Source organism: Clarias gariepinus, chromosome 4, assembly GCF_024256425.1.
Source record: "Clarias gariepinus isolate MV-2021 ecotype Netherlands chromosome 4, CGAR_prim_01v2, whole genome shotgun sequence".
Taxonomy (NCBI): domain Eukaryota; kingdom Metazoa; phylum Chordata; class Actinopteri; order Siluriformes; family Clariidae; genus Clarias; species Clarias gariepinus.
In genome coordinates, this window is record NC_071103.1 from 4,491,518 (window position 1) to 4,503,464 (window position 11,947).

At 37.4% G+C, this 11,947-nt stretch overlaps 1 protein-coding gene across 2 annotated transcripts; it reads left to right on the top strand.

Moving 5' to 3' along the window:
• The first annotated feature begins 1,031 nt into the window (after positions 1-1,031).
• ube2ib (ubiquitin-conjugating enzyme E2Ib) lies at positions 1,032-8,470 on the top strand. 2 transcript variants are annotated; one of them, XM_053493575.1, is made up of 7 exons: positions 1,032-1,151; positions 2,706-2,810; positions 2,924-3,007; positions 3,096-3,168; positions 3,921-4,030; positions 7,375-7,454; positions 7,575-8,470. In XM_053493575.1, exons 2-7 carry the CDS (start codon positions 2,745-2,747, stop codon positions 7,636-7,638), a joined length of 477 nt encoding a protein of 158 aa, XP_053349550.1. In that variant the 5' UTR covers positions 1,032-1,151; positions 2,706-2,744; the 3' UTR covers positions 7,639-8,470. The 2 variants fall into 2 exon arrangements, with proteins under 2 accessions (XP_053349550.1, XP_053349551.1); XM_053493576.1 differs by lacking the exon at positions 1,032-1,151 and adding an exon at positions 1,270-1,420.
• The last annotated feature ends 3,477 nt before the right edge of the window (positions 8,471-11,947 follow it).

Sequence of the window (11,947 nt, forward strand, 5' to 3'; positions counted from 1 at the left end):
CGCCACATTCTAACTTTTGCTTACTAAAATATCGATTAATTCACACTGTTCAGTCCTGTTTTTGATAATTAATTTTAACATCAGGTTGTCAGCCTAGTGTGACATGCCAATTACACCGCTGAATATTCGATCAGAGCCAGTTTGCGGTCGTGTTAATTATCCCTTATTCATACAGAATTCATTCTCCTAAATATTATTAAATGGCATTCGTTTTTTGTCACGTTTATATCATGATCTACAATCAAAAGAAATGCATCCATTCAACCCTGTTACTATGCGCAACCCTGTTACTTTAATTTAAAATCTGTTTTCCTATACTTTTTTTTCCATAAAATAATCTTAAATGCTTTTCTAAGCTTGTGAGCTCCTGATTCTGGAATGTCTTTTATATATTAATTAAAATTCTGACAGAACTAGCTTAATTAACGTAACTGACAGGTCACGTGAGCTTCACTATATACAGTACAGTGCATATTGGCCACAGCGTGCAGAGGCAGGGTGTAAAACCCGCTCTCACCAATAGGGAGCGCACTTCTTTGCAACGCGGTCACGCGCCATCCTGCTCCTTTAGCGCCCTCGTGCGAGCTTTCGGCAGATTGACTGTTACCATGGTGATATCTGGTCTCCATGGACACCTAAGGTTGTAGAGTAGAGTCGATGAATAAAACGTATTATTGTTGTTGTTGTTGTTTCTATTGATATTTTTAGAAATGTAACCAGAAAAAGGGAACACATTCGAAACGCGTCGTTTTATTTATTTATTTGTTTTCAATTAGTGCGTGGTTGTCTTTACTGTGAGGCCCCTTTAAATAAATTTCAAGGTGTCTAAGAGAGTGCCTGGATTAAATTCTTGACTCGAAAAACAAATTCAGGGTTAGCTTTGAATAAAAACATACATTTAATGCGTGTTAATAATTCCATCTTTATAAGATACGCCCAGGTAATTATATTTTGTAAAAAAATATATTATATTTTTATTATTCATTTAACAGGCCATATTAGGATTCCCTCAGGGGTCCTACTTAGTCCGGTTTAGAACGGATGTCTTTTTCGGGAGGGAAACTCGGCTAGGTTTTTTTTTTTTGTCCCGGGTTTAGCACGGTTCTAATAGAAGTATCTAGAAAGTCACGTAGCGGCCTGGCGTTCACGAGGTAAGGCGAAGATCACGGGAGAAAAAAAAAAGCGGGCTTATAGTATTTGTTTAAAAAAAAAAACGCGTTAAATGTCTCCCAGACATTTTTATTGTAGTTCTAGATTTGCGTGCGAATGCGCGTTCGCGTCAAAGGAAGTCCAGCGTTCTTTGTCCAATGCGCGGTCATGAATGGCGTCTCCGCCAGAGCCGGAGTAAGAGAGCGAGAGAGTTCTCGTGCTAAAAACTCAACGCTAAATTCATGAACGCTAACAACAGCCATTTAATTAGGTCTGCACATAATTTAGGAACCACAACTCCATACATTACACTGTAAACAAGTTTGTCCACTTGATAACAAATCTGTGTTTAGTGGGTTTCACGGCTAGTCGTTTAGATGGTTCCCAGGAAGTAACTAGCTAGCTAGCCTGTTAGCTTCTCGGCAAGCTAGTTAAACTACATACCTGGGTTTAATACAATTAACTTGTAATCAGTGCATAAAGTGTATATTAAAAGAGTTTAAGGTGTTTGTGTGTGTGTTTGACAGGTTAGTTGTTAGCTGTTTTTGCTAGCTGAGAGAGGGAGGCGGGGGGAGGATAGAGCGCGCGCGCGAGCACCTAACACTAGCGCTCGAGCACACAAGTCCCAGTCAATTGAAATGTTTTTGCAAAATAAGTGGTGAAAACAAGCTGAATTATAACACGAGTTTGAGTGTGTGTGTGTATATATATATATATATATATATATATATATATATGCGCATGTGCACAGTATTGTTTTTATTTCCTTTAAAATATTTTTTATTTAGATAAACTTATTTACACATTTATAGACCAATACTATACTCAGTAAACCACCACATGGTGTTTGTATATTACGATACAATAACTGTCTTATTTATTACTAGTTTTTTGTTTGTGTGCGCGTGTGTATACAGAGTCAGCCAAAAAATGTATACACACTTCAGGAAAAGAAAAATAGTATGACGTATATAATATCATATATAATGTATAGCAGTAAACTTGGTATTATCATATTTTTAAATATTTATTTTTCATAATTGTGTAGTTTTTTGGCTGGCTGTGTGTGTGTATACACATATATATACACACACACGTGCACATTTACAGTTTTACCTCAGCATACAAATTTACTCTGTTCCGTGGGCGAGTTCTTAAGGCGAAATGTTTGTAAAATGCATTTTTCTGTAGGAAATAAATGCTGTTAATCTGTTTCAGCCACCCAAAAATAATACCAATGTCCAATCCTATAATCATATTTTTGAGTATAACTATCAAAACATTTATAAAAGACATCTCAATAAAGTAAAATATAAGATAAATAACTGAAAGCGTTCTGAAAACTGAAAACTTAGATGCCGTTCAGTTGCACTGTAAGGACTGCTTCAATATCACTGTACTTGGTGTTATTGACAGTAAAGAGTCTTGAATTAACTGGCTTTGAATTAAGTGGTGTGAAAATATTATATTGCTTTATTCATTTTTTTTTTACTTTCAAAAATAGCAAAAAAAATCTGATTTTATTTGTTATAATAAGATCCTGTTGGTGTTTTCAGTTTCAGTTAGAATCCTGCATACCCTTCAGATCAGCGGTCATGTCTGGCATAGCTCTGAGTCGACTCGCGCAAGAGCGGAAAGCATGGAGGAAAGATCATCCCTTTGTGAGTTTATCTCCATCACAGTGCACGAGGCATACGCCTCATCGTGCACGTACCGTATGTTTATCCATATTTGTGATTTGTCCATATAGCGAAGCTGGAATGATCTTTTCTAGGGCTTTGTTGCTGTTCCAACTAAGAACCCTGACGGTACGATGAACCTGATGAATTGGGAGTGCGCCATTCCCGGGAAGAAGGGGGTAAGACTTGCTTGAACGCTAAAAAATAAATTTGATGGAGCCTAGACTCCAACATTAATTTTGCTTTTTCTGTCTGGGTTATTTCTAGACTCCGTGGGAAGGAGGTCTGTTTAAGTTAAGGATGCTCTTCAAAGACGATTACCCATCATCCCCTCCGAAATGTACGTTTAACACACTTGTTTGTTTAAAATCATTGGGCCGTGTTATCACAACCAACTAAAAGTTTGTCACTGCCATCTTTAAAAAATAAACTTTTGTACAATGGTGCTTTATAATGATAAAGCCAGAACTGCTTGCAAAGCCGTGTTGAAGTTTGCTGCTGTTGTTGTGCTAGCTGCTAGCATTTTTTTTTTCTTGTCAGAAGTAGAAGGTAATGTAATGACATGACTCTAGCCAGTTCTTGGGGTGTTTGCTGTTAAACTTGCTCTGAACTGGCACTAGCACATGGTCACTTTAGTGACTATTTAGAACCTCTGATCAGTGTAAAATTGCATTTATTTTATTTTAAATGTTCTCAATGTGTGTTCATGTGCTGTCCTTTTAAAATGTACTATTGCATGTGTAGTCACATGACCCCACCCTGTCCTCTCTGTGACACAGAAGCACAACAATGAATAATTCTCAATGAATAATAGTTGAGTATATTTACAGTACAGACCTCCAGTCAGTTAACTTATGAGGGCAGAAAATAAACACATAAATAAATAATTGCTCATTAATCATAATTGAGGCAAAATGTTAAATTAATCATGGTATTGATCTGAGGTCATGTTGCCCAGCACTGTGCTGAGGTGTTTATTATATTCAGCTGTCTTTTACTCATAAGTAAGAAATAAAATGCTGGAAAGGTCACGAGAGCCTTGAGAACCAAAAAAAGGCTTAATTTTTATTTATAAATTTTTTTGTCTTTTAGGTAAATTCGAGCCGCCGCTGTTTCATCCGAATGTTTACCCGTCAGGCACGGTGTGTCTCTCCATTTTAGAGGAGGACAAAGACTGGAGACCTGCCATCACGATCAAACAGGTAACACACACACACACACACACACACACACACACACACACACATATATATATATATATATATATATATATATAATATTTTTTTTATTTATTTAATTAACAGGACAATGCATATTAAAAACGGAACATCTGTAACATGCCAAAATTAGCCAAAGGCTAGTTTTCATCTGTTGTCCTGTAGGCCTGTTGTACAATGGCAACCTAAAAAAAGCATAAAATGTTATAAACAAAAAAAAAAAATAGGAATCGGCATGTTAATCGATTGCAATAATGACAACAATAGCATAAAAAAAGTGTGATTCAAATTAAAGAAGTTATAAATAAACACCAGAAACAGGAAAATAAAAAAAATTGAAAAAACATAAGCAGAAACAGCAACAAAGGGTTTAACAAAAAAAAAAACATAAAAGTAAAAGCAGTATAAATCAATATAAATAGCAAGCATTAACAAAACAGGTACAATATATATATATATATATATATATATATATATATATATATATATATATATATATATATATATATATATAATATACACACACTAGGGCTGGGCGGTATACCTTTTCATACTGAATGATATTCATTTTTCATATACCCCAATACTGGTGAGTGTGTGGTTACAAAGCGTCGGGAACACAGAGCGGTGGAACGTCTTGCCGCAGGACAGGGAGGGGGATTTTGTGTTTGAGAGGGTAATTGTTTTGCAGTGGGACTGTATTCGTCTGCATGAGAGCGGTGGAAGCACGGCCTGTGTGTGCTGAGCGGTGAACAGCATGGACAAAGAAAATGTCACGGACGAAGAAAATGTCACAGACAAAGAGAAACTTCTTCCGAAAAGAGGATCCATGTCGGTTGTGTGGAAATACTTTGGCTTTAAAAAATCTGACGTTGATCGAGCACCATCATATGTAAATGTTGTGGGGCTAAAGTTGTAGCCGCAGGAGACAACACAAGCAATTTGCTTCACCACCTCCGCCACAAGCATGTCCTGGAATATGAAGAATGCATGAAACTAAGATCTGCATCCTCTTCCACATCTGCAGGTAACGATAAAGTTGGCACTGCAGCACAAAACGCGACTCAGACGTCACTCAAAGACGCCTTTACTAAGGGGACTGCCTACGACAAGAAAAGCAAACGGTGGAACAATATTACCAACGTTATTACTTTGTAGTTTGTAAATTTTTAGTAATTTATTTGTCTAAATGTCTGTATGAATATACCTCATCTTGAAGCAAAGTCCGCATGGATGCAAGTTGCCTTAGTGAGGGTTTAGTTGTTTAAGAAGTTTTCAAGTTAAACTTCTTTTATATTTTAAACACTTGAATACTACCTGGTTGGACTTAGTAATATTATTAATGTTTCACAAAGTGAAAAGTTTCACTCCTTTTGTATTTACCTGTTTCAGGTAATTTGCCTTAATGGTATTTACATTGTAGCCAGCTTAAAGATGTTTTCAAGGTGCAAAACTTGCACAATAAAGTGTTGTGTATTTTGACTGCAAGTCATGAGTTCTGATTTCTTCACCTCATTACAATTATGAGTGCCACTGTCGCCTCTTTGTGAGCGGCAGCATTTTGCGAGACCAATCAAACCTGGGTTAATACTAGTCCGGTCAATGTAAGCCAATATACTGCAGTAATTATTCTTTAATTTATTAGGAAATGGGGTTAACACCTAATCATGCATGGAGGAAAAAAAAAATACCGTCAAATACCGTGACATGGATATAGTTTTGAAAAATACCCTGATATAAATTTTTGGTCATACCGCCCAGCTCTCACACACACACACACACACACACACACACACACACACACACACACACACACACACACACACACACACACACACACACACACACACACACACACATCTACGTACTCATACACACAAACACACACACAGAGACAGACAGATAGACCGAATACACCTACTAATGTAGGCTTTCAGAGGAAGAACTTTGTATCATTTTGTATTTCGATTATAAAGCTTGTCCACGATGCTGATGTTTTTTTCCTTAGGGATTTTTATTTTTTTTTAGTCATTAGAGTTGGGGACAAGTTCATGACTTAACAATATATTAATTGTATTTATTAATTAAGTAATAAAAACAGCTGCACAATATCAAAGGTTTTAATCACATTCAGATTTTGTTGATGGAGATTTTATTTATTTATTTATTTAGAAATGCATTTTTTCCATTTTTTTTTTAAAGCAAACCTATTGTGCTGGGTTTTTTTTTTTATATATATATGTATGATTATGTAACTCTGGTTTACAGTTAAATACATAATTCCTGCTTGTTCTTACTATTTGTATTTTAGTCTTTGTATTATTTTCCTGGTAAACCGGACAAGTTATTTGCCGAGGGTTTCACAAAATCCAAACCAAGTCGAGCCCTATATTTTGAGGCGGTTATATGAAGATTTTGAGGCCGGTGATTTAAGTGAATTTTTCTCGTCTTTGCGTTTTTTGGAAACACTGAGACTGATCCTGCTTTCACACTAGAAGGCGAGAAAGTGTCTGATGTTTCCTGTGTATGCGTGAAACACTCGAGTGACAAGGATTTCTGCATGACGGCCCTTATGTATCTTTCATTACAGTGCTGTAATTTCATTATGGCAGCTCAGGAAAATCATTCTTACATGATAAATGGGAATAGGAATTACTGATCCCCACCCGATACGATATCACGATAGCTAGGTGCCGATTCGATCGGAATTTTAATTCTGTAAGTATCACAGATAAATATCCTGATTCAATTTTACATTATCCCCCAATTTTGTTATAATTTTAAACCTTCAAGTGTAACAAGTAATTAAATGTAGCCTGTTTTTTATACCATTAGTTTTCTCACTTTAAAACCAAGTGCAGCATTTAAACAATACAAACTTCAAATACAAGAGTTAAACAGTTTAACTTTTGCCATAATTATTGCCACTGTTTTGAAACTTGGCAAATAATTTACTTTTACCACACAGGATGAAAATCTGTAAATCTCAGATTTTTAAGTAATTAGTGCTTCCGGTGTAAGCATGTGTAACGAGTGGGAGTTTTGGAGAGAAAAGGCAGATCATTTACATCTGAATTTAAACATCCGATCACAGATCTCGGTCAATCAAACTGAAAACCAAGCCAATTCTAGTCACTGGTTGATCGACAGCTTCATCTATATTATAATTGTAAAAATTGTTTCTTTTTTTTTTTTTTCATTATTTAAGAGTCATCGTAATATGTGAATCTCTACACAGGAATCGCATTTCATAACTGACATTTTTTTCCCCCATCTTTAGTGAATCTGTGGATATTTGGGGTAAAGTGTAATAATTTTGTTCCCTACAGATTCTTTTGGGAATCCAGGAGCTTTTAAATGAGCCCAATATTCAGGACCCAGCCCAGGCTGAGGCTTACACCATATACTGGTGAGACTCACTCACGTATTTACCTGCATGAATTTACATGTGTTCCTGCTTTTACTTTTCTTAATTTTTAACATGTGCCCCCGTCCTTTTTTTTTTTTTTTTTTTTTTTCCTGTTTCCAGTCAGAACAGAGTGGAGTACGAGAAGAGGGTCCGAGCACAAGCCAAAAAGTTTTCTCCCTCGTAGACGGAGGAACAGCTCTTTCAGAGGGAATGTGTCGGCACTTGTTTATTTTTTCCGTCTCCTTCCTCCTCCTCTTCCCCTCTCTCGCTGGGACTGAAAGGACTTGACGTGATGTGATGTCCGTGCCATCTGCCCCTAACCCCACAGGCCCCAGCCCCAGACCTGGTAGTAAGGTCACAAACACAGCCCCGCTCCCCCTGACCCACCCCCCTCAGCAGGACAGTCCCTGCCTTGCTTTATTGTCGGCCAATCAGAAATGGACCTCATCTATCCCCCCTCCCCCTTTTTTTGTTCCCCCTACAGTCAGCGCGAACTGAATGAAAATGATTAACTTTGTGTCTGTATCGTGGGTGTGAGTGGATGAGTGCGCACGCGTGTGTGTGTCTGTGTGTGCATGTATGTTTCTTATTTTAATGTCAGACTTTCCCTTCTTTGATCATTTTTCCTCCATGATGCAGAGAGAGTGCGTGTGTGGTAGCTCAGCTAAGATCTCTACAGTGTAAAACTGGGTGAAATTATTATTAATGATCTTGCTTTCTCTACTTCTCTCCATCTTCCACACGATAAAATTAATTCCTAAAAACGACGATTAGCAGCTGTGGTGATTCTGCTGTGCCGGTCTGTACCAGACGCCTGTCACTCTGTCGCACACCAACGCTGGTTTAAGTTGACTAATCGTAAATTTGGGATCGTTGTAGGGTCGGACTTATTTACCAGGATAGCTTTTTTGGTTTAGTTTTTTTTTTTTTTTTTTTTTCATTCATTTGTTTGTTAATGATGGGAACATGTGTCCTTTGTTCTTTGATGGTTTAATAAAGATCTTTCTACAAAACAATCGTCTCAATCCACAATTAAACAAAAAATATATTTATCTTGGCGTATTCTAAGCAAAAAATGGTTTTAAAATTCTAAAATCCTTCATCTTTATTTATTTTTTTAGAAACTGCTTGGTTTTCCTGAGATCTTAAAAACCTTTTACCTGCACCTTTAATACAGTACTTTAACTAATTTATTTATCATTATGGGTTAGTATTGGATAGTAATATAGAACTGAATTTATAAAATTGTACTTGTATAAATTGTATATAATTGTTGATGTGGTGAGGTTTTCTGTAGAGAGCTGTCTTAAACATTTATGGAAGGAGTCTCCAGGGCCAGCGCATTCTTTAGGCAATCAGGTAAAGCAGCATCATGACACGTTATTTTGTTGTTTTTTTTTTAATGTTTTTGCTTTATTCATTCTTGTAATATGAAGTTGCATTTCAGGAGCCAACTTCCAAAAAGTTAAACTTTAAATGGAAGTGTGAAAGGAACAGTAGAAGTAAATAATGAACTCCAAGTTGGTTAAGCTGCACCATCCCCTCCCATCACTGATTATGTGTCTGTAAAGGCATGCCCTTACAAGTGCTTTATTACGTATACTAAAGCAGGAAACTAATCATCAGTAGTTAGACTTGTAGAGAGAATTTTCTGAGTAAGCTGAAATCTACTTCTCGAACCCTCTGCGCGGTTTTCTTTCCAGACAGCAGTGGTCATTACAGACTTAACAGTCAGTCTTTTCAAATGTTTTCAAATTCAAATTCAAATTTTATTTGTCACATACACAAACATACACAGTACGAAATGTAGTGAAATGCTTTATAAGACTGCCATTGACCCTAAAAGAGAGTTAAATTTTACAAATAAGAAATAAATATGAATAAAAGAAATACGATAGAAATTAAATTAAAAAATTAAATTAAACTAGGAAAAATAGAACTAAAAATAGAAATGTGCTAGGAAAAAATAGAACTAAAAATAAAAATAGAAATATGATGTACAAAATTTGAAATATACTGTGCAAATTGAAATATACTGTACGGTGTGTGCAAATATGCATAGAACAAAGTGTCTTAGTGCAGAGGTTATTAAAGTGTCTTTGTGCACTGGTCCAGCATGTAAACGTAAAACTGTAAAATGTAGTGTAGTTGTGAAGGTAGGTGTGCAAAGTTATTAAAGTGTCTTTGTGCAATGGTCCAGGATGTAACGTACGACATGTAGTGTATATATGAAGGAAGGTGAGCGTGTAATTGTCCATAGTGTTCATGGATGTAAGAAGATTGATAGATTTGACCAATTATGAAAATATTGTGTAGTTCTGCATAGTGGTGTGGTTGTGGTTGAGAGACCTTATCGCCTGCGGGAAGAAGCTCCTCCTCAGTCTCTCTGTGTTGGCCTTCAAGGAGCGGAATCGCTTCCCAGACCGCAACAGAGTAAACAGTCCGTTATTGGGGTGGCTGAGGTCCTTCACGATCTTCCTGGCCTTGGTCAAGCACCGCTTGCTGTAAATCGATTGCAGGTCAGGGAGCTTGATGCGGATGATGCGCTCAGCTGATCGCACCACCCTCTGTAGTGCTCGTCTGTCCTGCATGGTGCTGTTCCCGAACCAGGTCGTGATATTTCCCGTCAGGATGCTCTCGATGGTGCAGGAGTAGAAATTCCTGAGCACCTTGGAGGGCAGTCTAAAGTCTCTCAAGCGTCTGAGGTGGTAGAGACGCTGCCGGGCCTTTTTTACCACGGTGTTGATGTGACAGGACCATGCCAGGTCCTGCGTGATGTAAACACTGAGGTATCTGAAGCTGTCCACTCTCTCCACTGGGCTCCTGTTGATGACGGGGGTCTGGTAGTTCCTCACCTGCTTTGTACTAAAGTCCACTATCAGCTCCTTTGTCTTACTGACGTTCAGGAGGAGATTGTTTCTCTGGCACCAGTTCTCCAGATTTCCAACCTCCTCCAGGTAGGCCGTCTCATCGTTGTTCGTGATCAGGCCCACCACAACAGTGTCGTCAGCAAACTTGATGATGGTGGTGGAGCTGGTAGTGGCCACGCAGTCGTGGGTGTACAGAGAGTACAGCAGGGGGCTCAGAACACAACCCTGGGGGGCTCCAGTGCTGAGAGTGAGGGAGGCTGAGACATGTCCGCCCATCCTTACTGCCTGTGGTCTGCCAGTTAGGAAGTTGGAGATCCATTGACACATAGATGAGCTGAGTCCCAGGTGCTCCAGCTTGGTGGTAAGTGTGGAGGGAATTATGGTATTAAATGCAGAACTGTAGTCGATGAAGAGCATTTTCACATAATTCCCCCTCCGAGTGTCCAGGTGAGTGAGAGATGTATGGAGGAGATGAGAGATTGCATCGTCCGTGGAACGGTTTGGACGATAAGCAAACTGTAGTGGGTCGAGTGTGTCTGGTAGTGAAGAGATGATGAAGTCTCTGACCAGGCGTTCAAAGCACTTCATCATGTGACTTTAACACGATGCTGTCTTTCCCAAAGAGCTGCCAGTGTAAATCGCAGGCATTTAAAATGTTGTCAGGGTGCACCATGAGTCAACTTATATTTGCTCAGTTTATTTATTTATTTTATTTTTTTTTTGTGGGGGGGGCGGAATCAAGTCATTTTTTATTACCTAGTTACGTGGCAGTACATATGTGAGACACTAAGATTAAACTGATCAAGTAATATAAAATAAATCTGCCATGACTTTATAACCTATTTTAACAGTTCATGTTAGAATGTAGAATTTAGCTTTTAAGGACGAAAACCTGTGTAAACTATACATAAAATAATATAAAGCCCAAGAAAGTGTTAAATATCTTTATTTTTGGTGAGGCTAAAGAGCATGTGAAGTACACCGGAAATATGTGGTGTTCAATAAAATAGTGAGTAACTTGCATATAATTTCTGCATTGTATATTCATTTACATGCATACTTATGGAGCTACAAATATTAATACAAATATATTAATAACATAATATTAGTATCATACATAATTAATATGAAAGGTCAATATTGAAAATATACAGGTAGGCCCAAAAGTCTGGATCCAAAGGCATTTTTCCTTTTATAATTTTTGTTCTTTCTTTTGTAAAAATTAATAATTTAATTCTTAAAAGAGTGAAAACAATGGACTGGAGCTATTGCAACAGGCTGCCACTAGTACGTCACCATCTTGGTACTCTATACACCTATCTACAAGTACATCTTAATTAGAATATCATCAAAAAGGTTATTTTTTCAGTGATTAGATTAAAATGTAACTCATATACAGTAGATTCATTACACAGACTGATATACTTGGACTAACCCCCCTCCCCCCCAAAAAAAAAAAAAAAAAAAAAAACCTCAGTTGTGTTGGACTAATGGTACTTAGTTATTAACCTAGTTAACCCAGTGTAAGTATGTATCCAATGTTGTAAACATTAAAGCACTTTTTGTAAGTCGCTCTGGATAAGAGCGTCTGCCAAATGCCTAAATGTAATGTAAATGTAAATA

What these genes read in the sequence shown, in the direction of transcription:
- ube2ib (XM_053493575.1), top strand. Translation starts at nt 2,745, where the DNA reads ATGTCTGGCATAGCTCTGAGTCGACTCGCGCAAGAGCGGAAAGCATGG. An exon ending in CCCATCATCCCCTCCGAAAT is followed by an intron (nt 3,169 to 3,920) that starts GTACGTTTAACA and finishes TTTGTCTTTTAG; the next exon opens with GTAAATTCGAGCCGCCGCTG. An exon ending in CTGCCATCACGATCAAACAG is followed by an intron (nt 4,031 to 7,374) that starts GTAACACACACA and finishes TGTTCCCTACAG; the next exon opens with ATTCTTTTGGGAATCCAGGA.